Below are 26,036 nucleotides of genomic sequence, written 5' to 3'. Positions count from 1 at the left end.
GGTAGATGTGGTATATCCAAATTTTAGTGAGGCTTTTGATATAGTCTTGCATGACCTTCTCATTAACAAACTAGGGAAGTTCAATCTCAATGGTGTTTTTATAAATTGGGTGCATAACTGGTTGGATAATTATTCCAGAAAGTAGTTATCAATGGTTTGCAGTTATGCTGGAAGGTCATAACAAATTGGGTTCCACAGGAATCAGTTCTGAGTCCAGTTCTGTTCAATATTTTCATCAGTGATTTAGATAACGGCATAGAAAGTACACTTACAAAGTTTGAAGTAAGGACATAAGAAGTCATTTAAAAATGTAACTGTAACCACTAAACTCCTAATGGTTACATGTGTTGCAGGATCTGCAGTATAAAGCTTATTTAAGCTTAAATAAGCTTTATACGTGTAACTTGAGGAGGGGAGTTGGGCCTCACCACCAAGGGTGCCTCCTGTTCATTATTTAGGGAATTAGTATTTTTGGTGCTAGAGTGCCCCTTTCTAGCTGGTGTCTCACCCACCCACTGTTACTGTTACTCTCCACCACTCTAGGTCAGGGCCCACGTCTGTCCCAGACCGTTGTGCCCTCCTACCTGGGTATTTCCCTACTTCTGTTCTCCCACGCTCTGGATTCCTCCCCCCTCTTGAGACCCTCAATCCCTCTATGCCCACCTTGCCTCACTGACCCATTGCCAGTCTTCATCTAGCCCCTGCCACAGGGGCAAATTGCAGTCAGAAAATGGCCACTCATCATTGGCAAGGGGTTGTGAACCTGCTGCTTTTGCCTATCCTGGCAGCTACTTTGAAGCGCTAGTATCCTGAGACCTTGCTTCAGGCCCTGCAGCCTGAGAGCTTGGCTGACTTTCCCCAGCCCTGCTCTAGATCAGGAAGCCTCTAGCTTCCCTAGCAGCTAGGTCCCTCCTGCTCCCCAGCCAGACCAAGAGTGAGTCTCCCCCTTCCTCCCTCCTTAAGTCCTTATTTATACAGTCTGTAGATGTACCCTAATTGGCACCTATCTGCTGCAGTTGCTTGCTCCATGGCTCCAGCCCTCACCCTGGGCTGGGTTTTAACCCCTTAAAGGGCCCATTGCAGGGCAGATGCCTTGTTACAATACTGCAGATCCCAAAGCAAAGCCTCCCCAAGAGCAGGCTGCCAGCCCTGCTTCTGGGGAGCCAGCATGTAACCTGAGCAGACTTGGCAGGAGCAGCCCCTGCCTTTGGTGGGCCCCAAGGGGCTGAAGCCCTTTGCCCAGAGCGGGTGAAGTACTGCTCCAGCACTTACTGGTTAACTGGAACTGGTAAGCATGTTAAGGGTGAGTCTTTACCAGTTAACTGGATAACCATTTACCTCCCTAGTTTGCAGATGCTACCAAGTTGGGAGGGGTTGCAGGTGCTTTGGAGGATAGGATTTTAATTCAAAATGATCTAGATAAACTGGAGAAATGGTCAAAAAGTATAGGAAACGAACTTCAATAAGGATAATGCAAAATACTTCACTTAGGAAGAAACAATCAGTTGCACCCATACAACATTGGAAATTACTGCTTAGGAATAAATACTGTGGAAAGAGATCTAGGGTTGATAGTGAATCACAAGGTAGATATGAGTCAAGAATGGGACACTTGCACAAAAAACATCATTCTGGGATGTATTAACAGGAGTGTAGTAAGCATGACACAAGAAACAATCGTTCCTCTCTACTTTGCACTGATTAAGACTCAGCTGGAGCAGGTCAAGTTCTGGGCACGTTTCAGGAAAGATGTGGAAAAATTAGAGAAGGTCCGGGGGGGGGGGGGGGGGGGGGAAGGAGGGAGAGAGAGAAAAGATTAATGGTCTAGAAAATATGACCAGAAAAGAGAGAGCTGAGAGGGGACATAACAGCTTTCAAGTACTTAAAAAAAATGGTACAAGGAGGAGCGAAGAAAATTGTTCTACTTAACTTCTGTTAGGACAAGAAGCAACAGACCTAAACTGCAGCAAGGGATGTTTATATTGGACATTAGAAAAACTTTCTTAACTGTCCGTGTTGGAATAAATTCCCTAGGAAGACTGTGAAATTGTCACCATTGGAAATTTTTAAGCGCCGGTTAGACGTACACCTATCAGGGATGGTCAGTGGTGCTTGATCCTGTCATGAGTGCAGAGGACTGGACTTGATGACCTCCTGAGCTCCCCTTCAGTTCTATGATGATTTTGTGTTCCATAACTCTAAAGTTGATTCCTATACAAACATCTTGCAATAATCATGACAATCAACTATTTCATAGAGACATGACCCATTCAATGTAATATTGAGTAAATGGTTGGACATGATTGGGTATACCTGTGTCACAGATTGATTGGTAGGCTCCTTTCCTTTTTTAAATTTACTTCTGTGTTGTGTACAGTTCAGGAACTGAAGCTTTGTGAGAAAGAAGTATATAAGCTTTCATATGTAGCTTTTATTGTACTGTATTGAGATATTGTATATTTTCTGGTAATTTTAAAAAAGCAATGATTGTTAAACCTTTCATTTTCTAATATTCAGATATGTACACATTTACATATGTCTAAAGTTTGTGCAATAGCCCACTTTGGAAAATTACTTGTATATATTTTAATGTTTTAATTTAAAGCATTTATTCCTTGGGTTTAATTATACAAGTCATTGCAGTCTTGATTGTGGAGCTGCCAGGATGACTTCATTACATGTTATGCCAGTCTTGCAAAATTGTCTCACATTTACTAGTTCAGGTGAAAATCGACTAGGCTGTCTGAACTGTGCCATTGACAGTACAGTCTGGTCCATCTACTTTGTACACATTTCTGGGGAAGAAGAAGAAGGGTTAAGATTGTGTGTATGTTTTGCAGGGCTTTGTACGTTGCTTGAGGGGGGAAAATGTGGAAAAGGGGTTCCATTTTTGCTAGCTTCTCTATCTTCTCTGCATCACACAGTCTCCTGCATTCTCCTGTTTTCTTTTACACAGATGGAACAGTGTTTTGTAAGGCATCTACAACACAGCTAGATCATTATGAATTCTGAGCTGGTTCCAAAATATACTACAGATTGTGGTTTTATGTTACAAGAATGAAAACCTTAGTCTCTTTTTGTCTGCCCCAGAATTCATTGGCCCCAACTGAGCAGGTGAGTGGAATATTGTAAGACTGAATATGGATTCAGTTAGTAATCTTAGCTCCTCTCCACCCTCCTCAAGATAACGCCATAGCATGGTTACCACGTTTCCATGCCAGCTTTTGAGTGGTGGGTAAAGTGCATTCTGTAAAACACATCTAGATATTTTGATATGAAAGATACAGTATAATATTTTATATTAAAAGTGGCTTTCTTGTCAGGAAATTTGGAACACACTAAGTTTTCATTTATATAGTGGATTATGTTCGGGACAGTGGAGGCAAGGTTGGTGTCTATCTGTGCACAGTTAAATATTTTTTGTTCTTTTCTAAATTGTAACAAATTTTTCATGCTCTGAAATACTAAGATTCTGAAATGAATCTTAAATTGAATCTTCTCTTGTGTTGGAGTAGAGCTGTGATAGTATAGAGCTGTGATAATAGTCAATCTTATTCTAATAGGAGTTTTCTGTAGCTATTGTCTCTTCACAGATGCTTGTTGCTGTATTTCCTAGCAAGCTTCAAGTGGAAGATAGTATGTGGTTTCATAATACAGCTCCAGTGTAAATTAAAGCACCAAGGAAACAGCGCTAACTTACACTGCCTCCACTAGATTTCTGCCATTCCAGAAGAGTTCTGTGCTGGCTAACTCTCTAGATGGTTGAAAGCCACTTTGTGCCATTCCTGGCTTGAATGTCTGAACCTATAGTATCTGGAAATCCCATTTGTTAGCATTATCTCTAACTCTGAGGAGGTAAACAATAAACATGTCCTGTCTTGAATCAGCTAAGGTTTTTTGACAGGATTACGTACACATTGAATTTTTCTAGTCCAGCACCCTCGGAAGTGAGTAGTGCTGAACCAGAGAATTTGCCAAACCATGGGAAGATCACAGAATCATAGAATATTAGAACTGGAAGAGACCTTGAGGTCTATATCATCCCTGATAGATATCTTTCTGTCTAACCTGCTCTTAAATATTTCCAGTGATGGCTATTCCACAACTAGTCAATGTTGTCTAGAAGCATTACCAACACTGCTACTGCTTACCGCCGCTTAGTAGACATTGAGGGGTAAATTAAAGCTAAATATCAGCACAGAACACTGAGCGCTAGAACTGGTAGCTTTATACAGATTTTATGGGACCCCTGGAAACTTGGCTATACCCATGATAAGTAAACTGGCTAACTAAAATCATGCCGGAGCATTGATGTTACCAGACCAGAGAGTGCCAGACTAGAAAGATGCAACCTATGTTAATTTACAAATATTTCTGATTTCTCACAGCAGTTAAAATTTACTAGCCTGTCTTATTCCTTTTTGAACTTTTCTGTGATATGCTCAGTTGTCCAAAGAAAAAACTGTTGTTTTGCCCTACTGTCCTGTTAATGCAGGCTTTTAAAAAAAGCTTTGAAGGGGAAAATGTTTCACCTGATATCTTTTAAAAATTATACCGTAATTTTAGTCAAGTTACTGTTAAATTGACTACACCATGTTTCTGTTCTCTTCCTTGCCCCTGCCTTCGAGATCCCATCTGGTACAAGTTATTTTATTTTCTGTAGGGCAAATGAATGGAGAGTATTCTTTGCTGTCTTCTTAAAAGGAGCTGAGCATATATTAAGATGATAGTACCCTTACAAATCCTTGAATATACGTGAGTACTTCAGTACTGACATTTGGATTAGTAACTTTTCTCTCACACTTAGTTTTAAATAGCAACATACTCTATTGAGAAAAGAAGACCATGGAGTATGAGACTTTTGGTTGCAGGGATCACACATGACTATGTTATCTCAAGTATGTGATGAATTCTAATCTTTATTGCATTTTTGGACTTCTACAGTAATAGTCACTGTCATAGCCAGACACTTCTCTATTTCTTGTTAGACAGCTCTATCAAGAACAGAGTTAACTGTTCTAGAGCCTGGTTTTTATATACCTCTTGTACAGTGTCCAGGCAAGAAAAGGTCTCTGCCTGTTGTATTTTAGAGACTTTGGGTAGGATGTTAATATTGTGACAAGGGATTCGCTCTCCTTGCCTCTTCCCTCTTTTGCACCTGAGAGGCAAACAAGCCAATCTTCTTTTTTCTCTCCCACATTTCCTTTTATTAATTTGCATACCATTCTTCTGTTTTCATGTTGTTTGAGTTGCCTCCAGTTAAACAAATCCACATCTGTTACAGAGTCAGAAGTGAATGATTATAACACTGGTTGTGTTGTGGGGCTATCAGAGAAACTATTTCTGATAACATAGATTTTAGATAGAACAGTACACTACCACATATATTTAAAATGTACTCTAGTTACAGCTGGTAACTGTAAAAGTTTGATGCAGCAGTCTAGAGCTTGATCTTGATATGTCCTTGGTTACTGACTTGCTCACTATCTATCTACATCACTTATCTCTCAAATGTTAAGTGCTGTCTGGTAATCTATTGCAGATCTACTAAATATTGAGCCTTTCTCTGACACTGATCTGTATGATGCTTTGAGAAGCTCATCCTGATTGTTCCTTCTGTGTGGTTACCCAAATTCTGTTCTGCAAGGGGATCTCTCTTAGTCTCACTCTCTATTTCTTTTTTGACTATTTTCTTCCCTCATTTCTATGTTGCAGTCATCTTGAAAGAATGCAAAAGACCCCCACCCTCAGCCCACTCCTGCACCCTACTACTCTACCACCTTCCCAGATTCATCAGTCTCCAACCCATTTCTACACCTTCCATCCTGCCCAGACCCTACACCCGAAGCCTGCTTCCCAGCAGCCCCCTCCCACACACTGAAACCCTTATTTTTGACCCACCCCACAGCATAGAGGGGCCCACAAAATCTAGCTAGCTCAGGCCCCCTAGGCTTCGGTGTGCAAGGTCAATGTTGGGAGTGTCTTTCTGCTTCTTAGTCAGGGGCCACCTCAGTGATGTGGTTTTTGTGGTCTTTCTGTCTGTCTTTTTTGTTTTGCTTCTCACCTTTTGTGTGACCCCTGACTTATTTTTTTCTATGGCTCAGTGGCCCCCAACCCAAAAAATGTTCCCCACTCCTGTTAGAGAAAGATTTGGATCATATAAATCAGTATAGGCACATACTTAGTTTCTAGAGTGTATGTATGATTTGCTTTTAAATCTCCTGCATATTTTCTGCCTTGTCAGGGGAGATCTGAGTGTTTTTTAAATAGGTAGGTTATCCCGAGTTGCCTTTTCCAAAATGTTTCACTTTCGGTTACATATAATTACGTCTGTCTAGATGCATATATTGCCCCCATCACTACAGTGCCTGAGAATCTCTTCAAAGCTCAGCAGTGTATTATTTTGAGAGTAGTTTCCAGTGTTTTCTCTGTTACTTTTTTCCTGTTGAATTTGAGAGAAATCAAGTTTACATATACAGGCAGTCCCCGGGTTACGTACAAGATAGGGACTGTAGGTTTGTTCTTAAGTTGAATTTGTATGTAAGTCGGAACTGGCGTCCAGATTCAGCCGCTGCTGAAACTGACCAGCGGCTGACTACAGGAAGCCCAAGGCAGAGTTGCTGGGGTCCTGTAGTCAGCCGCTGGTCAGTTTCAGCAGCAGCTGACTTGGGGACGCCTGGGGTAGAGCAGCTGGGGCGCTGCCGGGTTGGTCCAGTAACACCGAGCAGCAGCGCTGCGGGACCAACCCGGCAGCGCCCCAGCTGCTCTACCCAGGCGTCGTGAGAAAAGCCCGGTCTGCTGGGGGGGTGCACTAGCTGTGCCCCCCCCCCAGCAGACCAGGGAGACGTGGGCGGCGGGACCGCCGAGACGCGCCGTGGTCCCGCCCGCATCCTCCGCGGCTTTGCTCGGCGTCTCCCTGGTCTGCTGGGGGAGCTCCCACAGCAGACCAGGGAGACGCGGAGCAAATCCTCGGAGAACACGGACAGCGGGACCGCCCAGACGCGCCGTGGTCCCGCTGCCCGAGTCCTCCGGGGCGAGAAAAGCCCCGTTTGTAACTAAGGATCCGACATAAGTCGGATCCGCGTAAGTCGGGGACTGTCTGTACTGGATGAATCACAAACCTTAGCTGCTAACACTGTATAAATATTAGATATCTCTAATTGTAGTCAGAGGAGTTTGACTCTCCAAACATTAATGGGTCTTATATTTGAACCACCAATATCTGATTAAAATTACTTTATGCTATTTATGTTCAGCAGTTTTATAGTAAATAACTCTCTCCTGGTTTATATTTCTTGTTTGGCATAATATACTAGTTACACCAATCATAACACTGTTAAAGTTTTTATGCTTTGCAAGCTTGCATTTCTACCTCTAAACTGCTGGTGAATTAGGCTCCTCAGGCTTCCCCTCCAGTTGCCGTGCTGGAGATTGATTTTCTGGTGCTAAGGTGCTCCTGGTAGTACTCCTCACAGTTACAGGAGTAAGGGAAGCCTGCAGGAGCGTTTGCCCCCCATCGACCTCCTGCTGTGAAGGTGGTGCCAAGGTTGGCTTAAGATATGTCAACTGCTACTATGCCATTTACATAGCTGGAGTTGTGTACCTTAAACTGACCTTCTGGGTCTACTATAGACCCCGCGCCTCCTCCGACCTACCCTCGCTCGCCCCAGGGAGGCCCGGGTGGTGGTGGGGCGCCGGGGCCCTCAGGGCGGCGCCCCGCTCGCCTCCCTCCCTCCCTCCCTTCTGCCTTCCTCCATTCCCGGCAGCCCCCGGGCTCATCTGCAGGCAACAGAAGAGCCTCCGCCAATAGAAACTTATTGAATGGCATGAAATCATAGGGTAAAATAAGTTAGTAGAGATGAGTAGAGCCCTATGTGTATACAAAGTTGGTATCTGTATCTGCAAAAATCCTTGGCTATAAACAGATATTTGCAAATTTGCAGGGTTTTAGAGACAAAATTTGTAGTCACATTGATATCTGCAAAATTGTCATGGTTGTGTGCATACATTCATGTATGTAGACACTCCAGGTATAAAGTGGATATCTGCAGATTTGCAGGGCTCTAGAGATGAGAGAGGCTTGTCTCACTGTTGCCAAGAGATCTTCTTTTAGTAGAGAGGCTGGCATTCAGGCCAGAGTTTCTGAACTATTTCTAGCAAGTATTTCCTTTTCACTAGGATTTTCAATAGAGGATGATCCTAACCTGTTAAAACAAGGACTTTGATAAGTATCCTGAAGTATGCTTTTCTTTAAACATTTTTGTTACTGAGAGATTGAAACTTGCCACTCATATGCTTTGAAAGTCAGAGATAATAAAGTTCTGTTGGATGTACTTAAGAAAACTCTAAATAGGCATGGATATATTGGAATGTTCTCATTAGGCAGGTTTACTACCTAGTATTTGAACAGTCTGCTGTCAAGATCATGTTTTGGATTTAGTACAAAATCCTAAAAGGATAAAAACAGAGAATCAAAATCCTGATAAATAGAATTTCCCACTAGTCAAGCTCTCATACCAGTTATGCCCCATTAATTATTTTCCCTCTTTCAGTCACCCTACCATCCTGCTTCAATTTTTATACCCTGCAATGAGGGATCTGACAGGCTTCAGTAAATTATCTTTGGGGAAATAAATAGCTGTGAAGTACTGTGTGAGAGCACACAACACATAAAGCAGTGATACAGTGTTTAGTGATTTTTTTTGGTGGGATTTTTATCAAGTTTCTAGTGTACTAGGTTTCTTGAATAATGAACTCTGTATTTGTCATGCACTATGCATCTGCAGTGCAGTTTTCATTTACCCTGCCTGACCCCAATTAGAATACATATAAAAACCCTATTCTCTTGAGGCCATGTCTCAATAAATCTGAGCCTGTCTGAGTGGAGTTAGTAGAATGTTTCTATACCCATTCTTTCTGTATTCCTTTGTCTTCCTCTGCTTTATAATCTTGTCAGGTATATGCAATTAATGTATGATTGGAAGGGTGGACGTGTGGCATCAGCAGAGGCTTAGTACCTTGACTTTATAACTAGATGCTAAGAGGTGCAAGTGCGTGGGTGATAAGCCATATGTCACAACTCATTTAACTGTATAGCAAATGTTCAGTGCAGGTACTCCATAAAAGAAGGCATACAGTAACAGGTAAATGGCTTGGGGAAAGGACATAAGGAGAGATGCTTGATAATTGAGCAAGCCGGGGGTATTTAGGAACTCTTATGATTGGTCCAGCATGGAGCGAACTCCCATTATAATAGTTCACCGTATTCCTCCTATGTGGGGTGGTTGGCAAGGTCCCAGTAATGGAATCTGCTGGAAGGACCTGGATGGAAAGGATAAGAGTTGTTTGAAGCTCCCCAAGATTGCAAGGTCCTGGCTCTGGATCTGCTGGAGGGACATGGGAGGAGTGGGGAGGGAATAAGCTAGCAAAGGCACTCCCCACTTGTTAATTATGGGAAAAAACAAAGGGGATGTGTGTTACTTGCACTGTACATACTGCTTGTCAAGTAGTCCCAAGCATCTAATAATAAAGTTGTGGCCTGAATAAACCCACATCAAATGTCTCCTCTCCTTTTGTCATAGCCAGGTAACCAAAGACTGAAAGCTGACCTAAGGAGTGAAGTCCTCATACACGCTGGTTTAGTATATTAATAAGCTATTCATTAAACCAGATATTTTTAATTTTTTTGCTTGAAATAAGTTCTACATCACCATAATGAAGAACTTCACTTGTCATAAAAGAAAATATCTTATTTGCCATGAAATTTTGAGACGTTTGTTCAACAGCAGCCTTAATGGAAATTCCACTATCTTTGAGAAGCAGATTTATACCTTAGTGCTGCTGACAACTCTCCTTTTGGGTACAATAATGAATCATCCCAGATTATGTATTAACAGAATATTGGTACGTTTTTGTTCTGTTTTGTAATAAGGATGTCAGTGATTAATGCTTACCCGGTAAGCATCACACTTATGAGGTAATGATTACTTGTAGCTCCCCTTCTGTCCCCGTTTAAGTGGTTAACTGGTTAAATGTAATGTTTAACTGGTTAACTGATTAAATGGGATTTTACATTCCTATTTTGTACATCATCAGCTGCCTGAGAAGTGCACCAGTCACCTACAAATGGGTATCTGGGATAATTGCATACTGTTAAAACAGGGCTTCCTACTTTTCAGTTTAATTTTATCAAACTTGTTACTTCTAGCTTTTTAAGGCCACTTTTCCCCCCCAACAGCATATGAATAAGATCTGTGACAAAGTATATTGTTTTTCCTTTGAATGATTGTCCATAAGTACATTCCACTAATCATAGAATACTAGAACTGGAAGGGTCCATGAGAGATCATCAGGGCTTGACAAACCGCTGTTTCTACTTGCCCATGAAGAGTAGATTTCAGCCAGTCGCTCCGTGCGCCCCCATTCATCGGTGCTGTGTGCATGTGCAGTGCCGGTCTGGCACATGCACGGTGCGGGGCTGGTGAGTAGCTCTCGCTGCATTTAGTCGAGCCCTGGAGATCATCAAGTCCAGTCCCTTGCCCTCACAGCAAGACCAAGCACCGTCTAGATCAGTGTTTCTCAACCTTTAAAAAAAATTTTTTTTTAAAGTACTCCCTTTATAAAAAAAAAAAAAAAATTATAAGTACCCCCAGTACCTATAGTTTTCAGAAACACACAATTTTTTTTCTACCATTGCAACACATTTGTTTAAACAACTTTATCGTAGATAGATGGACGATGAAATTTTTGGGTGTCAAAAGTACAAAAATAATAAAGCGCTGTAAAACTTAAAAAAAAAAATTCAGTTTTGTCCAAATTTCAGTTGTATTGATGTACCCCCCAGACTTCTCTCAAGTACCCATAAGGGTACTTGTACCACTGGTTGAGAAACACTAGTCTGGATCATCCTGATAGATGTCTGTCTAACTTGCTCTTGTATATCTCCAGAGATGTAGATTCCACAACCTCCCTAAGCAATTTATTCTAGTATTGAACCACCCTGACAGGAAGTTTTTCCTAACGTCCAACCTAAGTCTCCCTTGCTGCAGTTGAAGCCCATTGCTTCTTGTCCTATCCTCAGAGGCCAAGGAGAACAATTTTTCTCCCTCCTCCTTGTAACACTTTTAGGTACTTGAAAACTGCTATCATGTCCCCTCTGTCTTCTCTTTTTTAAACTAAACAAGCCCAATTCTTTCAGTCTTCTCTCATAGGTCATATTCTCTAGACCTTTAATCATTTTTGTTGCTCTTCTCTGGACCTTCTCCAATTTCTCCACATCTTTCTTGAAATTGTGATGCCGAGAATTGGACACAATACTCCAACTGAGGCCTAATCAGCGCAGAGTAGAGCGGAAGAATGACTTCTTGTGTCTTGCTCTCAACACTCCTGTTAATGCAACCCAGAATCATGTTTGCTTTTTTTGCAAAAAGTGTCACACTGTTTATTCATATTTAGCTTGTGGTCCACTATGACCCCTAGATCCCTTTCTGCAGAACTCCTTCCTATGTAGTCACTACCCATTATGTATGTATAAAACTGATTGTTCCTTCCTAAGTGGAATACTTTGCATTTGTCCTTATTAAACTTCATCCTGTTTACCTCAGACCATTTTTCCAGTTTGTCCAGATCATTTTGAATTATGACCCTATCCTCCAAAGCAGTTACAACTCCTCCCAGATTTGTATCATCTGCAAACTTTATAAGTATACTCTCTATGCCAGTATCTAAATTATTGCTGAAGATATTGAACAGAACCAATCCCAAAACAGACCCCTGCAGAACCCCACTTGTTATGCCCTTCCAGCATGATTGTGAATCGTTAATAACTACTCTTTGAGAATGGTTATCCAGACAGTTATGTATACACCTTATAGTAGCCCCATCTAAGTTGTATTTGCGTAGTTTATTGGTAAGAAGGTCATGTGAGACCATATCAAATGCCTTACTAAAGTCTAGGTATACCACCTCCACCGCTTTCCCCTTGTGCACAAGACTTGTTATCCTATCAAAGCTGTCAGATGTGGTTTGACATGATTTGTTCTTAGCTAACAGCCAGCATGGATTTGTAATCACCTTATTATCTTCCAGATGTTTGCAGATGGATTCCTTAATTACTTGCTCCATTATCTTTCCTGGCACAGAAGTTAAATTGACTGGTCTGTAGTTTCCTGGGTTGTTCTTATTTCTCTTTTTATAGATGGGCATTATATTTGCCCTTTTCCAGTCTTCTGGAATCTTTCCTGTCTTCCATGATTTTTCAGATATTATAGCTAAAGGCTCAACTACCTCCTTTATCAGCTCCTTGAGTATTCTAGGATGCATTTCAACAGGCCCTGGTAACTTGCAGACATCTAACTTTTCTAAGTAATTTTTAACTTGTTCTCTTTTTATTTTATCTTCTAAATCTACCTCTTTCCCACTAGCTTTCACTATGTTAGGCATTCCTTCATCATCAGGCTTCTTGTCTGAAACAAAGAAGGCATTAAGCACCTCTGCCATTTCCAAGCTTCCTGTTGTTGTTTCTCCCTCTTCACTGAGTAGTGGGCCTACCTGTCCTTGGTCTTCCTCTTGCTTCTGATATATTTATAGAATGTCTTCTTGTTACCCTTTATGTCTCTAGCTAATGGTGTGCACCTGTTTTGTATGCTCAGATTCTGAGTATTTTTCCCATCATTTCTCTGTGACCATGTATATGTTCGCTGAGTGTCCTTGTGGCTTGCATTAAGGACGTGAAAAGATGGAGTGGAACAACTAATACTCACTTCCTCTTACTGCCTTTTGGCTTCAAGAGGGAATAGCTTGCAATCTATGGTTCATGAACAGCTATCACCTTTTTCAAACTTGTATATAGCTGGACTTGGAAGGATTGGATTTTTATCAGTAAATATCAATTTCTCTGTACTCGCATATGATAATTTATATTTTTGACACTTTTGAAACTTTGACATGTTGAATTTCAACATCTGCTCTCATTGATTATCTGGCCTCCCTATTGTTTGATCCCTCCACACTCCATATTTCTTACAATTGTATATGTTTAAATGGATTAAAATAAAAAGATAGGCTTAAAACTCATTTTATCCACCGTGAGAAATTTAAATTGATAAAAATAGAAAAAATACTTAAAAATAAACATAGATATTCTCAATTAAAATGATAAAAAATAAAAATTGCATTCTGCCAAAACGATCCCTAGCATCGATTATATAGTTTAGTTAGTTACCTGTTGGGTGCTTTATTTTTCCAAATTAAAATTCAGCTGGCCCCGGGATGGCCTCAGTCCAGTCTCCTAGATTCAAAGCTGCCCCTCATGTAGAGGTGGTGTACCCATCTTTATTGGGTACTTAAAGAGTTTTTGTTTAAGGAATTGCATATCCCTGGACTTTATGCCATTTGCAAGTCATTTATTATCAAGATTCACAAAAGTAAGGGTGCTTGGTTTATAGACCTACCTTATGGGCAAGTTCATGTTGCTGGCATCAGATCTAAGCTCCTCTGTATAGTCTTACTCTTGAGATGTGCTGACTGCATGCAGGCAGGATGATAGAACCTTCTAGTAGCAGTGCTTGTTAGTTCATTTAGCTCCTTCTTCCCGTCCCCAGCACTTAAGTGTTTTCAGAGAGTGTCATCCTAAATGAGAGTTGTTGCCCATTGCAGCCTCATTTGCTTCCAGTCAATAGGATGTGAACCCCTGTTTTTTCAGAGATGTATCAGATAAGTGTCTACCATAAGTTCTTCTTGTTAATAGCTTTTATATAGTTATGTTAGGATAAGTTAGTGTTAGTTCAGATACTTACTGGTCCTATGTAACAACTATGTCTGTTCTTCGCATTGGGATCCATCATGTCAGAAGCATGGGTTTAAGAGATGCATGTCATGTCCATTGGTCTTTCTGATATCCAATTCACAAATTTGGTGCCTGATAGATTTAGGGTGAAAATTATTTGCTGACATGCTGCGCTATATACTTCGTGAGCCCAGGAGAGACAAAATAGACTTCAGACTCCTCCTTTCTTTTTCTTTGGATCTTATTCTTGGAACAATCAGATCCAGTCATGGCAGATCAGATGCACACTGTAACATTTCTAACATGCGTCTGGATTTACGTCTCTTAATGGATCAAATACTTGGATCAAATACTATCACACTGCTCACCTGATAAGAGACTAATACAAGGTACTGAAATGGAGAGAACTTCTCAATCAATTTCCCTGTCCCCCTCCACTCCTAAGACTTCAGCAGGCTCACCTGAGAAGACTGCTTCCTCTCTCTCCAGTTTTTGAATTATGTTTGTGATCTCACAAGTTGTTTTGGGATTAGATAGCATATTGGCCAGCTTCTTCTTATCACACCAGGAAACCAGACTTTCTGGTGCCAGAATATGGTCCAGCGGAACCTATGAATCCAAGGCATCCACACCTGGAAACTTAAATATTCCCCTTCCCTGGCCCAGGATATACTTTTAAAAAAAGTGTACCAGGAAGAATTTTCTTTAGATGAATTTCAGTATACCTTAGAAATGGAAAGTGGCTCATCTCCTGATGATAACATTGGAATATTGACAGCAGCATATCCTTCCAATAATGTGTTTCAGTTTCATGAACTAGTTAATACGATGACATCAATGTCAGTAGCTTTGGAAGAGGCAATGCAGCCAGTGATTGACATTTTGGAAACTGCTCAAGAGTAAGGTCTCACTGGCAACCACCAAAATCCCTTTTAGCTCAATCCTTTTCATGCCAACTGATTTTTTTTTAAAAGATTGACAAATTATACCATGCTTTCTCGTACACCCTCAACCTAACTCTTCTGTGATAGCAGCAACATTTCAAAGATCTAGGTGAAGTCTTCTACTTTCTGCCTCTTAGGATAAAAAAGAAAAAATTGTAATCAGTAAGCAGATATGCCCTTATCTTACCTTAGAAAAGATTAAAAGACTCACTCCACAGCAAGATCTATTGAGCTTCGTCCTCCTTGCAGACAAATAAGATCTAACCCTGTGTTTAGATACTTGCAGGTAATATTTTCTACCTTTTCATCTTTGTCTTAGTTTCACCAAAGAAGACAAACATGTTCAACAGCAACTCTGACAACAAGGATCCTCGTAAATAGAGGGGAGGAAGAAATCCCACAAGTCCCATTTGAGAACAATAAATTTGTCAGCCACATCTGCTCTACTGAATGATAGGCTCCAGGTGTAATGCAATAATTGAGAGCTTCAAACCAATTTAAAAAAAACCTTGTCCATATTTTTGGAGATTGTCCCAATTTTATGATGCATAGACAATTGTCATCTCAGACAGATATGTTTTAGACACAGAAAAAGAAAGCTATTATATCCAAATGGACTCCATCATATATGAAGTGCTAGTCCATGTACTATCAACTGTACACCATGGTGGTTCACCAAAGTGTCAGCACATATTATGGTACATTTTAAGGAGAAAAAATGTTTCAGTGTACACCTACCTGGACAGTTGGGTAGGACCATGAGGATCTCCTTGTTGAATATCAAAAGCTATTATATTCTTGAACTGTTCCAGAGCCTGTGTCTGAATCAGCATTCAGAAATCCAGTTTAAATTCAAGCCTTTTAACAGGAATTATAGGAGCTCTCGGACTCCAGCCAAAATCTATAGCTTATTTACCTTAGGACAGGTTCAAGAACTTGCCTTTCATAATAACACAATTGGAGTCAAGTCCTAAAACTACAGTGATTACTTGTCTCTACTCTGGAGCATGGCATTGTGTACCTTTTGTGATATCACATGCCAGACTACAACTTCAGTTCATAGAGGACTAGTTAGGGTTAGTGTCTATTTCCCCCATCAAACATCAATTGGACATATCCTTCTGTGTGCCTCCACTAGTACTCTTCTTTCTGAAATAGTAGAAGGAGCTGTTGTTTCAATTTAGATGGAATAGAAGGACTAAAGAGATGTTTACATGACTCTTTCACTGTCCATTATTAAACAGTGATAAACAAGATCTGGGGCTTGGTATACCAAGAGCTTAGCCTGCTTAGTGCTATGGCAAACACAGCATTAAAATCCTTTGAAACTTTTTATTAAATACACGAAGGAAAAACAGTTAATGCATTTGAAATATAAAATATTAAATAAGATTTTCATTTTAACAATATCCCTTCCCTTTTCCTGTAGATAGTTTTTAGAAGGAAACTCCCCTGTTGTTTGAAAGGTTCTGTCCTGTTTTGGGGTGGGGAGAGAATAAATTAGTTAAGGTGGGCTAGAGAGATCATTGCTGCTATTGCTATAGTCTAATTTTAGAAAGAAAAATCCCTGTGTTTTCCAGTCTCTTAGAGTGTGTCTAGACAGCACCCTTCTGTTGAAATAAACTACACAATTTGCACTATGCAAATTGCGTAGTTTATTCCGAGTCTAAGTCTTGACCGTGGCCAGAGCAACACTCCCTGAGGAGAGGTTTGAGGCCCTGTTGGTTCTCATCCAGCAGCTCTCTGGTGCTCCTATGACACAGCAAGGGTGTGTCTGCAGATCCTGGGGCGTATGGCCGCAGGCATAAATAGGCCGGGGGTGGGGGGCACTTCCCAGAGCTTTGCAAGGAAGCTATGAGGCTCTGGGAGTTCCGTGTTATGCATAACATTGTGCTAGAGGCCCTTCACCTCCTAGGGGTACAGAATGTGAGCTAAGATCATCTAAACAAAGTTCTCCTCTCACCATGAGAGGGCTCCTCCCTGTTCTGCAACTGGGCTCTCCCCTAGTGGATCTCTTGGTGACAAAAGCATAGGCAAAACATAGCTGGTTCTGCTTCCAGTTCAGCCTTGAGCAGGTCTTCTTTTTGGATGTATTTCTGTACCTGTGGTCGGAGGGTCTTCTTTACGCCTTCCCTCTGTTTCCCTTCATCAACAAGGTCTTGCAGAAGGTCAAGAAGGACAAAGCGATGATGATCCTTGCTGCGCTGGCCTGGCCTCACTAACACTGGTTTGGGGTGTCCTTGAACTTACTGACCTGTGCACCCTAATCATTGCCCCTGAGACCAGACTTCCTGTCCCAGGACCATGGGCATATGCTCCACCTGAACCTCAGCTCACTCAACCATCTGTGGTTGAACCCCCAGAAGCTGGTGTGTTCAGTAGGTTCTTCTCGAGTAGAAAGCCCTCAGCATGGTCCATATATGTTGCCACATGACCCATTTCTCAGTATGGGTACAGCAGCGCCAAGTTGTCATGTCCAAAGCCTCCCTTCAGGAGATCCTGGACTACTTGCTCAATCAGAAGCCATAGGGCCTTGCTTTGGTCACCATTAGAGTCCACCTGGTGGCCATTTCTGCACTTCATCTGCCCATGCAAGGCCGTTCTGTGTTCTCCCATGATCTCTCTTCCCAGTTCCTGAGGGCCTGGAACGAATTTACCCGCAGACCAGAGACCCTCTCCTGCAGTGGAACCTGAACCTGACCTTGGTGTGGCTCAGGGGATCTCTGTTCGAGTCCCTGGTCATGTCTCTTGTAGGGAGGTGAATGGTTAACCGGTTAACCAGCAGGGGCTAGAGCATGGGTAGGGGCGCTCTAGCCCAAGCAGCCCCCTGTCCATGGCAGGCCGAGTCTAGTCGGAACAGAGTGCTGCAGGGATGCCCCAGCCCACCTGGAGTGTCCACTCCCAGCCTGTGTAAGCAGTTAACCAGTTGATCATAATATTTACCGGTTAACTGATTAAATGGGATTTTACATCCCTTGTCACTGCTGTCCTTCAGGGTAGCCTTCCTGATTATCACGTTGGCCAGACAGGTTTTGGACCTCGAAGCCCTGATTTCGGAACTGCCATACACCTGGTTCTTTGAGGATAAGGTCCAGCTGTGGCCTCATCCAGCATTCCTTCCTGACATGGTCTGTGCCTTCCACATGAACCAGGATATTTTTCTGCCAGTCTTCTATCCTAAGCCTCATGCATCCAATGAGGAGAGGCACTTCCGTGCACTGGATGTATGCCTGGCACTAGCCTTCTACCTGGAGAAGGCACAGGCGTTTTGCAAGTCCATGCAGCTGTTTGTGGCCTATGTGGAGCGCGGGAGGGATTCCCTGATTTCCTCCCAGCAACTTTCCAAGTGGATCACTTCCAACATCAGCACATGCTGTTAGTTAGCATGGACCCAACTGCCAGAACTGATCAGGTCCCACTCACAAGGGCTCAGGCTTCTCCATGTGCTTACCTTGCACATGTCCCGATCCAAGACATTTGCCAAGCAGTGACGTGGTCATTGGTGCATACTTTCATGTCTCATTATGCCATCACGCAGCAGGCCAGGGATGATGTTGCGTTTTGCAGGGTTGTACTGCAATCTTCATTTTCATAACTCCTACCCACCTCTGCAGACACTGCTTATAGTCACCTATTTTGAGTGGCCATAAGCAGACACTCGAAGAAGAAAAGATAGTTGCCTTTTTCTGTAAGCGATGTTCTTCGAGATGTGTTGCTTATGTCTATTCAATCTCCTCTCCTCTGTCAGTGTTCTAGCAAGAAGGAACTGAGAAGGAAGGGACTGGGGGGGCTCCCTAAGTGTGGCATGTGTGCACCACTCCAGAGGGTGCTGAGGACCCTGACCTATATGGGTACTGTTTAGGAAAAAGCTTCCAGCACCGGTGCATTTAGTAGGCACTCACACCTATTTTGAATGGACACGAGCAATACATCTCGAACGGCAACAGTTACAGAACAAAAAAAAAAAAAAAAGGTCTGGTAGGAGGTTTACTCTATAAACAAATGGTGATGAGTTCACCATTACACTTATCAGTGAAAACATCATTCTTAATCCCTGTTGCCTCTTGATGAATGTAAGAGAAATCAGTTTTAATGTCTGGATAGGGGATGATATATGAAGGGATAGCCAAGATGTTTCTGAGGATACCTTCTAAATTCTTGCCAAAGCAGTTACTGTGTCTCATCTGAACCAGCAAATGTACCTATATATAGTTTTTTCCCCCCAAAGCCTCACACTACCAAAATGGTACTTTGCACTCTGTTAATATCAGGCATGCCCTGACATTGTATCTGCAAGGAACAAAATCTTTTAGATCTTTGCTGGAATTTCTTTGTCTCTATCACAGAGAGGATGTAAGTCAAAAATCATCTAATCTCAGAAACTCTGGAGGTGGACTTCTAATAGTGTGAGAACTTGTTGTAAGGTAGGTAAAGTAAACCTTCCTACCACACTGAGATCTCTCCAAGAGCATCACTGAAGAATATGCATATTTTGGATACTATATAGAAAGCAAGTACTTGAGGTTCTAGTCACACTCTTATGACACATTACTTTTTACTGAGGTCTTACAATCAGATACTGCATTTGACAACCCTATTTTGTAATTTTTATTCTCTTAGGATTTTGAGTTCTCACTTCCATTGCAGATCCAAATTGCTAGCACTAGTGGAAAGTGCAGATGGACTAGGGATATGAACGAGTAGTCAACTAGTCGATTAACCAATAAGTTTAGGCTTATCGCCAACTTCTTACGTTCCCCCCTTTGCTGCCTCTGTATCAGAGGCAGCAAGGTGTGTGTGGGGGAAGCTAACTTAAAAGCTGGCTCTCCCCCACCAGGTCTGTAGTGCTGTCTCCCTCACTTCATCCCCCCATGCTGCTGCTGCCTCTGATAGGGGGAGGGGAGGCTGCTTCGCAACAGCAACCCGTGCACTGCAGTGCCAGTGCTGGCCACTGGCAGAGGCTGCTCCGGCAGCAGCATCTGTCTGTGGCTAGCACCGCTATGGACAGGGACTGCCGCAGATAGAGACTGCTTTTCAACAGCCTCCTTTGCCCCTTCCCCCTCTCTCACAGCATCTTCTATCCGTGGGGAGCTCGGATCCCCCTGCCAACAGGGGCTCACCCCACACTGCTGCTTCTTTATCAGAAGCAGCAGTGTGGGATGGCAGGCAGCCGGTCTGCGAGGTTTTTAAACTGGCTCCCCTCACAGGCTAACTCCTGCCTGGCACCCCGTGCTGCTGCCCCTGATACAGAGGCAGCAGTGTACGGTGGTAGGGGGCTCCGCAGGAGTGGGGCCAGATTACACTGGCTGCTGGCCCCACCCCTAGGGTCTATAGAATAGTTGATTAATTTTTAAGAATTTATGCAGTTAGTCGACTATTCGATTAACCAGTAGCTAACATCCCTAACATGGACAACATAACTCAAAGAACTCCAGTTATTGTACTTATAAGTAATTTTCCTATTTGGAATGTCTGGTAAATGGCAATATCAAGAAGCCCCAGAATTGCTGACTAGGACTCTAAGCTGGGATCAGAAATAGCTGGAGCATATTCTCCTCCAAGGAAATCAGCATGGAGCATATATCAAAGAGGAAGAGGAGATCAGGTGTTGGCTACTGGATGTGGATGCAAAGCCAAATAGATACACTGTATACTTGTCTAGAGGAACAGTTAATGTGCTGAAAGCTGGAATGTAAATTTACTTCATGCTAGCCAGCTACTCACTAGCTGCCATTATGGGCCCTGCTGCTGCATGCTAAAATTTACCTGCTGTGCTTTTTTTCCTTGTATTTTTCAGGGACTATTTCTCCCCTCATGACAGGGGTGTGTTTCTCCTGTATCTCCTTCCCCTATACCAGGCTTTTCTATTTCAGGTGCATTGTTTGAACCCCAGTAGGAGTTCTGTATGCCTCCCTATTTCTTCCTTCCCATTTTCACCATACATTATTATTCCTCCCCATGTCCTTGACTCTGTCTGCTTTGTTTCCCTCCCGCTACTGATTGTTCCTTTTTTCTGTCTGGGCTAGAACTCATTTAGGGTGTTGAAATTTTAAACTTTGACAAGATCAGCAGATCAAAGACGCAGGATATTGTTATATTGAAAGGTGTTAATGGCTGCCATCACCTGGTTCTTTGATCTATAAAGTTACAAAGGTTGAAGCTGCTGAGCATGCTAACCAGATGCAGGGGACATTGTATTTTCTCCGTTTCCCCATTCTTTAGTATCAGAGGGGTAGCTGTGTTAGTCTGAATCTGCAAAAATGACGAGTAGTCCTGTTGCACCTTATAGACTAACAGATTTATTGGAGCATAAGATTTCATGGCCAAAGACCTACTTCGTCAGATGCATCAGAAGTGGGTCTTTGGCCATGAAAGCTTATGCTCCAATAGATCTGTTAGTCTATAAGGTGCCACAGGACTTCTTGTTTTTTAGAATAGTAGTTATCAACTTGTGGGAGCAGGGAGAACGCAGACATCAAAGTTTTTAAGACAAGGTGGAGAACCTTTTAAGGGTTGGGGGCCTCTGACCCACAGAAAAATCATTCAGTCACACAAGTGACAAGCAGAAGAAACCCCCCCACACTCACTGGCCTGGCCCCCAAGCGCGGAGAAAAAATCCTCTCTCAGATGTGGCTTCCAACTGAGAAACAGAAAGAAAAAGACATTCATCTCACTACCCTCAAACTCCACCCCAGAGCCTAAGGGACCAAGGCTAGTAGATTTTGTGTGTGTGTGTGGGGGCGGGGAGGCAACAATGAGTATTTAGTACAAGAGAGAGGGCTGATGGGGAGCAGACTGAGGTTGTAGTCTGAGCTGGAGGTTGGGTGTAGGAGTGAGCTGGGTGGGTGTGTCTTGGCAAGAGTAGGGGCAGGAGCAAGATGGAAGTGGTGGGGTGTCTGGACAGGAGGGAAGGTGCAGGAGTGGGGTCTAGGAAGGAGGTGGGCTGCAGGAGTGAGTTGGGGGTGGGGAGTCTGGGCAGAGGGAAGGTGCAGGAGCAAGATGGGATTTGGGGGGGTCTGGGCAGGAGGGGGGAGGAGGAGGAGCAGGGTGGGGGAATGAGGTCAGAGGAGGATGCAGGAGTAGATTGGGGTGGGGGGTTGGGTCTGGAAGGGGTAGTGTAGGAGCAGGCGAGGGGTAGGAAGGGTGAAGTCTGGAAAGTTTGGTGCCAGGTGCAGGCTTGGGGTGTGAAGGGGTGGGGTCTGGAAGGGACTACAGGACCTGCTCAGGGCGATTTGACCAATGGGAGCGACAGGAGTGATGATTCCTGTACAGAGAATGTCTGTGGAGCTGCTTTTCCCCCCTGGCAGGCAGAGCTCATAGACTGGATCAGACCTGAGCTTGCCTGGATTGGGCCTGTGAGGCTTAGAGATTCCCCGCCTCGGGGTGGGGGGAGCCAGTGCTGGCAATCCAGCCATGGTGCTCTCACGGGCTGGATCAAGACAAGCCATGGACCATATGCAGCCTGGTGGGCCATAGGTTCTCCACCCCTGTTCTAAGAGATTGTGACAAGTCTTCCCATTCACACAAATTTAGTCTAGCTACCATTCTGTCATGACCAATTTGTCCATTGTTCTGTCATGGCTGGGAGAGGCCGGGTCAAATTTGAGTGTTAGGAGTGGTTGGGGCCAAAATACCAAATATCACTCTTTAATGCTGAAATTGAGAAATACTTCCCTGAAAAGGTTTTGAATATTAAGATATGTATTTTTAAAGGGATTCCTAGCTGGTGCAGTTAGACAGCAGGATGGAAGGACTAATTTTATTTAAAATAGAATCCCCTGTATTGGAATCAATGTATTAATGATGCCTATTCCATCTAGATTATGAGGAAAAGTCTCATTATGTAAGGAGAAGAGAGGGACTCCTAGGTTTGGTTTGGTTTTAATGGTTGGGGGGGGATGATTATAAAAAGGGTTGAAAACTCCTGCTTTAGAAGGAGTCTGTTCTTTAAAAAATATCTGGTGCTAAATTCTATTTCAAACTTGAAATTGTGTGACAGCTTCTAGTGTATGTTGTGCTTTCTTTTTTTAATTAATGTTATTGTTTGATACTAAATTAAATGTATTTAATGTTGTCTTCAAACTGTAAAAGTGCTACAGACTCTTGTAGTGACAACATAGCTATAATGCAGGAGTTGCCAAAAAGGGAAGCTGAAGATTTTGGCAGCTGAATGTGAGACAGTTGGAGCTTTGTAAATGTGGGAATCTGTGGGTTGTGCTCTGGGTTTTTGGCACCCACAGTGCTTGAGGACGGAAGACACAAGATTGTTTTGACTGTTTTGTTCTCATTTACAAGGTTTTCTTCACACCCATTAAAGCTTGTAATTCAAGGTTAACATGTAAGATTGAAATGAGGACTACTATGATGATGATACAATAAAAATTTATATCTTACCTTTTTGAAATGACTAATGCAATTCTGGTTACAAGAGATGGAAAGACTCTTGAGTCTTTATGCCAAGAGGTTATGCACATTGAATTTTTGTACAATGAATATACAAATATGCAAATAAAATGTTACCAGTCCACCAAAAGCCCCAGCCCCCAGAGCCACCTCGAACAGCCAGCTTCAGCTCTGGCAATCACCACATAGCAGGCGACTGCTGTAACAGAAGCCAGCTGTCTGTGGTGACTCTGGAGGCCGGGACAAGAGTACACTCTGTCCCCAAGCCCCCCAGTGCCGACCCTAACCCCTAGAACCCTCCACCCCTACACTGCCCTCCAATGCCAGCCACTGACCCCAGAGTCCCCTGCACCCAACGCCCCCAGTGCCTGCCCCTCACCAGCAGACCCCCCCCATGCCAGCTTCCTGTTTCCAGAGCCCCACTGCACCCAACTTCTCCCAGACCTCCCAAATGTCAGCCCCCAGTCCTCAATATTAGCCCTGTCCCCAGAGCTCACTAGTGCTAGCCCTACCCCCATAATCCCCCCCATACTAGCCCCACCCCAGCACTCCCCTGTATCGCCCCCCACTCCTTAGAGCTCCCCAGTACTAGCCCTGCCACTAAAGCCTCCCAGTATTAGCTTTGATCCCAGAGCCCTCTAGCCTGCCTTTTAGAGACCCCTTCACTCCCAGAACCCCCCCAGCACTAGTTCCACCCCATGAGTCCCCAGTGCCTGCCCCGATCCCTTCACCTAACCTTGCGCTGCCTCCCGGCCACCATCTGAGCGCTGCTGCCCATGTTACAGCTGCTCTAAGACTGCCATGCTGGGCTCCACACTGCCCCCCTGCTGTGCAACAAACCACTCTTTCATGTCTGGGAGGAGGCCTCATCCCTTCCCTGTGCTGGTTGCTGAGAGGTGGGACAGGACACGCCTCTCCCAACAGCTGTAGCAGGAGGAGAAGTGCTTAGCAGTGTACCTTAGCCCCAGCCCCTGGAGCTGCTATGGCCCAGCAGCCAGTGGTTCGCACCCCGGCATTGGTCTGCGGTCCAGCGGTTGGAAACTGTTAGTGTAGACTACGTGATTAATCAGTAAACTTAGGCTGATTGGTTAATCCTGTCGACTACACACATTTTCCCCATCCCCTTACAGCCTCTGTATCAGAGGTAGCAAGGAGGTGGGGGTGGGAGCCGGTGCTGGAGGGAGCCAGCTTTTAAGCCGGCTCCCCCCGCACCAGCTTTGTGGTGTCACCTGCCCCTCACCCCTATGCTGCTGCCTCTATCAGAGGCAGCAGCATGGGGGGTGGGGGGACAGGCAAGGGAGGCTGCCGCGAAGCAGCCTCTGTCTGCAGTAGGCTTGAGTTTGCCGTGGACAGAGGCTGCTCTGTGGCAGCAGCCTCTGTCAATGGGGGGGTCTGAACTCCGTGCAGATAGGGGCTTCTGTCACAGAGCAGCCTCTCTCCTGTGGGGAGTTTACACTCCCTGTGGGCAGGGGCTGCTGCCGCTCTGTGTACTGTCTTGGTATTTTTAAACTAGCTCCCCTTATGGACCGGCTCCTACCTGGCACCCTGCACTGCTGCCCCAATAGAGAGGCAGCAGCATGTGGTGGTAGGGGGTTCCCCTGGAATGGGGCTGGTAGCACACTGGTTTCTGGTCCCACCCCCAGGGACTCTTGAATAGTCATATAACCGCTAAAATTTGTTGTTGTTACATGACTGTTCAATTACACACTATTTCACATCCCTAATTATAATTTTATATGCACACATAATCAAAGGTAATATACATGATGTGTAACACAGTATAGGAACCATAACTTCTTAATTTTCCCAGTTTTTGTGTGAGACTTTTAATTGTGAGATTTTAAAGTTACATTTAAATGCAATTTGCATTAAAATGGTGATTTATAGCCTTTTCAAACTTCCTATGTATTTTGATTCCTCCAGATTATAACTTTTGATTTAGACTGTTTTCTGCTTTGAAATGTTTCTCTCCATCAAATATCATTTTAGAAGCAAACATGGATTAGTTCTAGGTAGAGTTGGCTGAAACCCATTTAAAAATAGGAATTTTTTTAGTCTAAGTTTTTGTTAATTATAATTTTTTAAATTAGATTTCCTGCATCAGAATGGTCTAATTAATCTGTTAGATTAGGAATACAACTGATGCTTGTGGGGTTCTAGCATTAATTAATGATATCTTATGTGCTGCTATTTGTTTCTCTAGCCTCCGGTTAAATGGAATCCACCTCTGGGAGCTGGTTGATCTCTAGTGACATAGACTCTTCATAGCGGTTCCACCACATCTGGAGATTGCAATGAGTGGGGGAGGGGAGCAGCCAGACATCCTCAGTGTGGGAATCTTAGTCAAAGAAAGATGGAAAGTGGTGAGTATGTCTTGCTTTCATTTCTTTCTTTTTAAAAAAGTGTTGATCTTTGATGTGGTTTTTGCTTAGTACCAAAATTTATATTTGTCTGCCTGTACCAAATTCCTCTTGGTCTAATGCTCTTCCCTTTTATTGGACTTCTCTAATGTTTACACTGCACTATCACAAAGCCCTAGTCTGCAATGGAAAATGCACTGGAATGGGAAATTCAGTGCATTGCATCTGGAGATTACAATCAGTAGGGGAGGGGAGCAGTTAGGCATCCTCAGTCTGGGAATCTTAGTCAAAGAAAGATGGAAAGTGGTATGTCAAGAATTTATGACTGAAGGGCCAGATTCTGATTTCAGTTACAAAAGCTTAAATCATATATGAGTCCTTTTACCTCCATTGTTTTTGTGCAGTTTTAAATCTGTCACTGAGTGTAGAAGGTGGTGGTAAATACATCCATCATAGAAAAATATTCCAACCATCTGTGTCTAGTCAACGCTGACAAGGAAAAGTACCTTAAATTTCTGTTAGGGTGCTGCTGGTTTTACAACC

The 26,036-nt window shown here is 43.3% G+C and overlaps 1 protein-coding gene across 6 annotated transcripts in view; it reads left to right on the top strand.

Moving 5' to 3' along the window:
• Positions 1-26,036, top strand: part of TTBK2 (tau tubulin kinase 2) — a 174,163-nt gene that overhangs the window by 12,705 nt on the left and 135,422 nt on the right. For 3 of the 6 annotated variants that reach the window (XM_025190893.2, XM_075927247.1, XM_075927244.1), the window contains exon 2: positions 25,337-25,496. In XM_025190893.2, the coding sequence (XP_025046678.1) occupies positions 25,428-25,496 (69 nt within the window). In that variant the 5' untranslated portion in view covers positions 25,337-25,427. The other 3 variants (XM_075927245.1, XM_075927243.1, XM_075927246.1) reach the window with 3 other exon arrangements.

This window comes from Pelodiscus sinensis, chromosome 4, assembly GCF_049634645.1.
Source record: "Pelodiscus sinensis isolate JC-2024 chromosome 4, ASM4963464v1, whole genome shotgun sequence".
Taxonomy (NCBI): Eukaryota; Metazoa; Chordata; order Testudines; family Trionychidae; genus Pelodiscus; species Pelodiscus sinensis.
The sequence above is the reverse complement of the archived record's forward strand: the minus strand, read 5'-3'. Positions and strand labels throughout refer to the sequence as shown.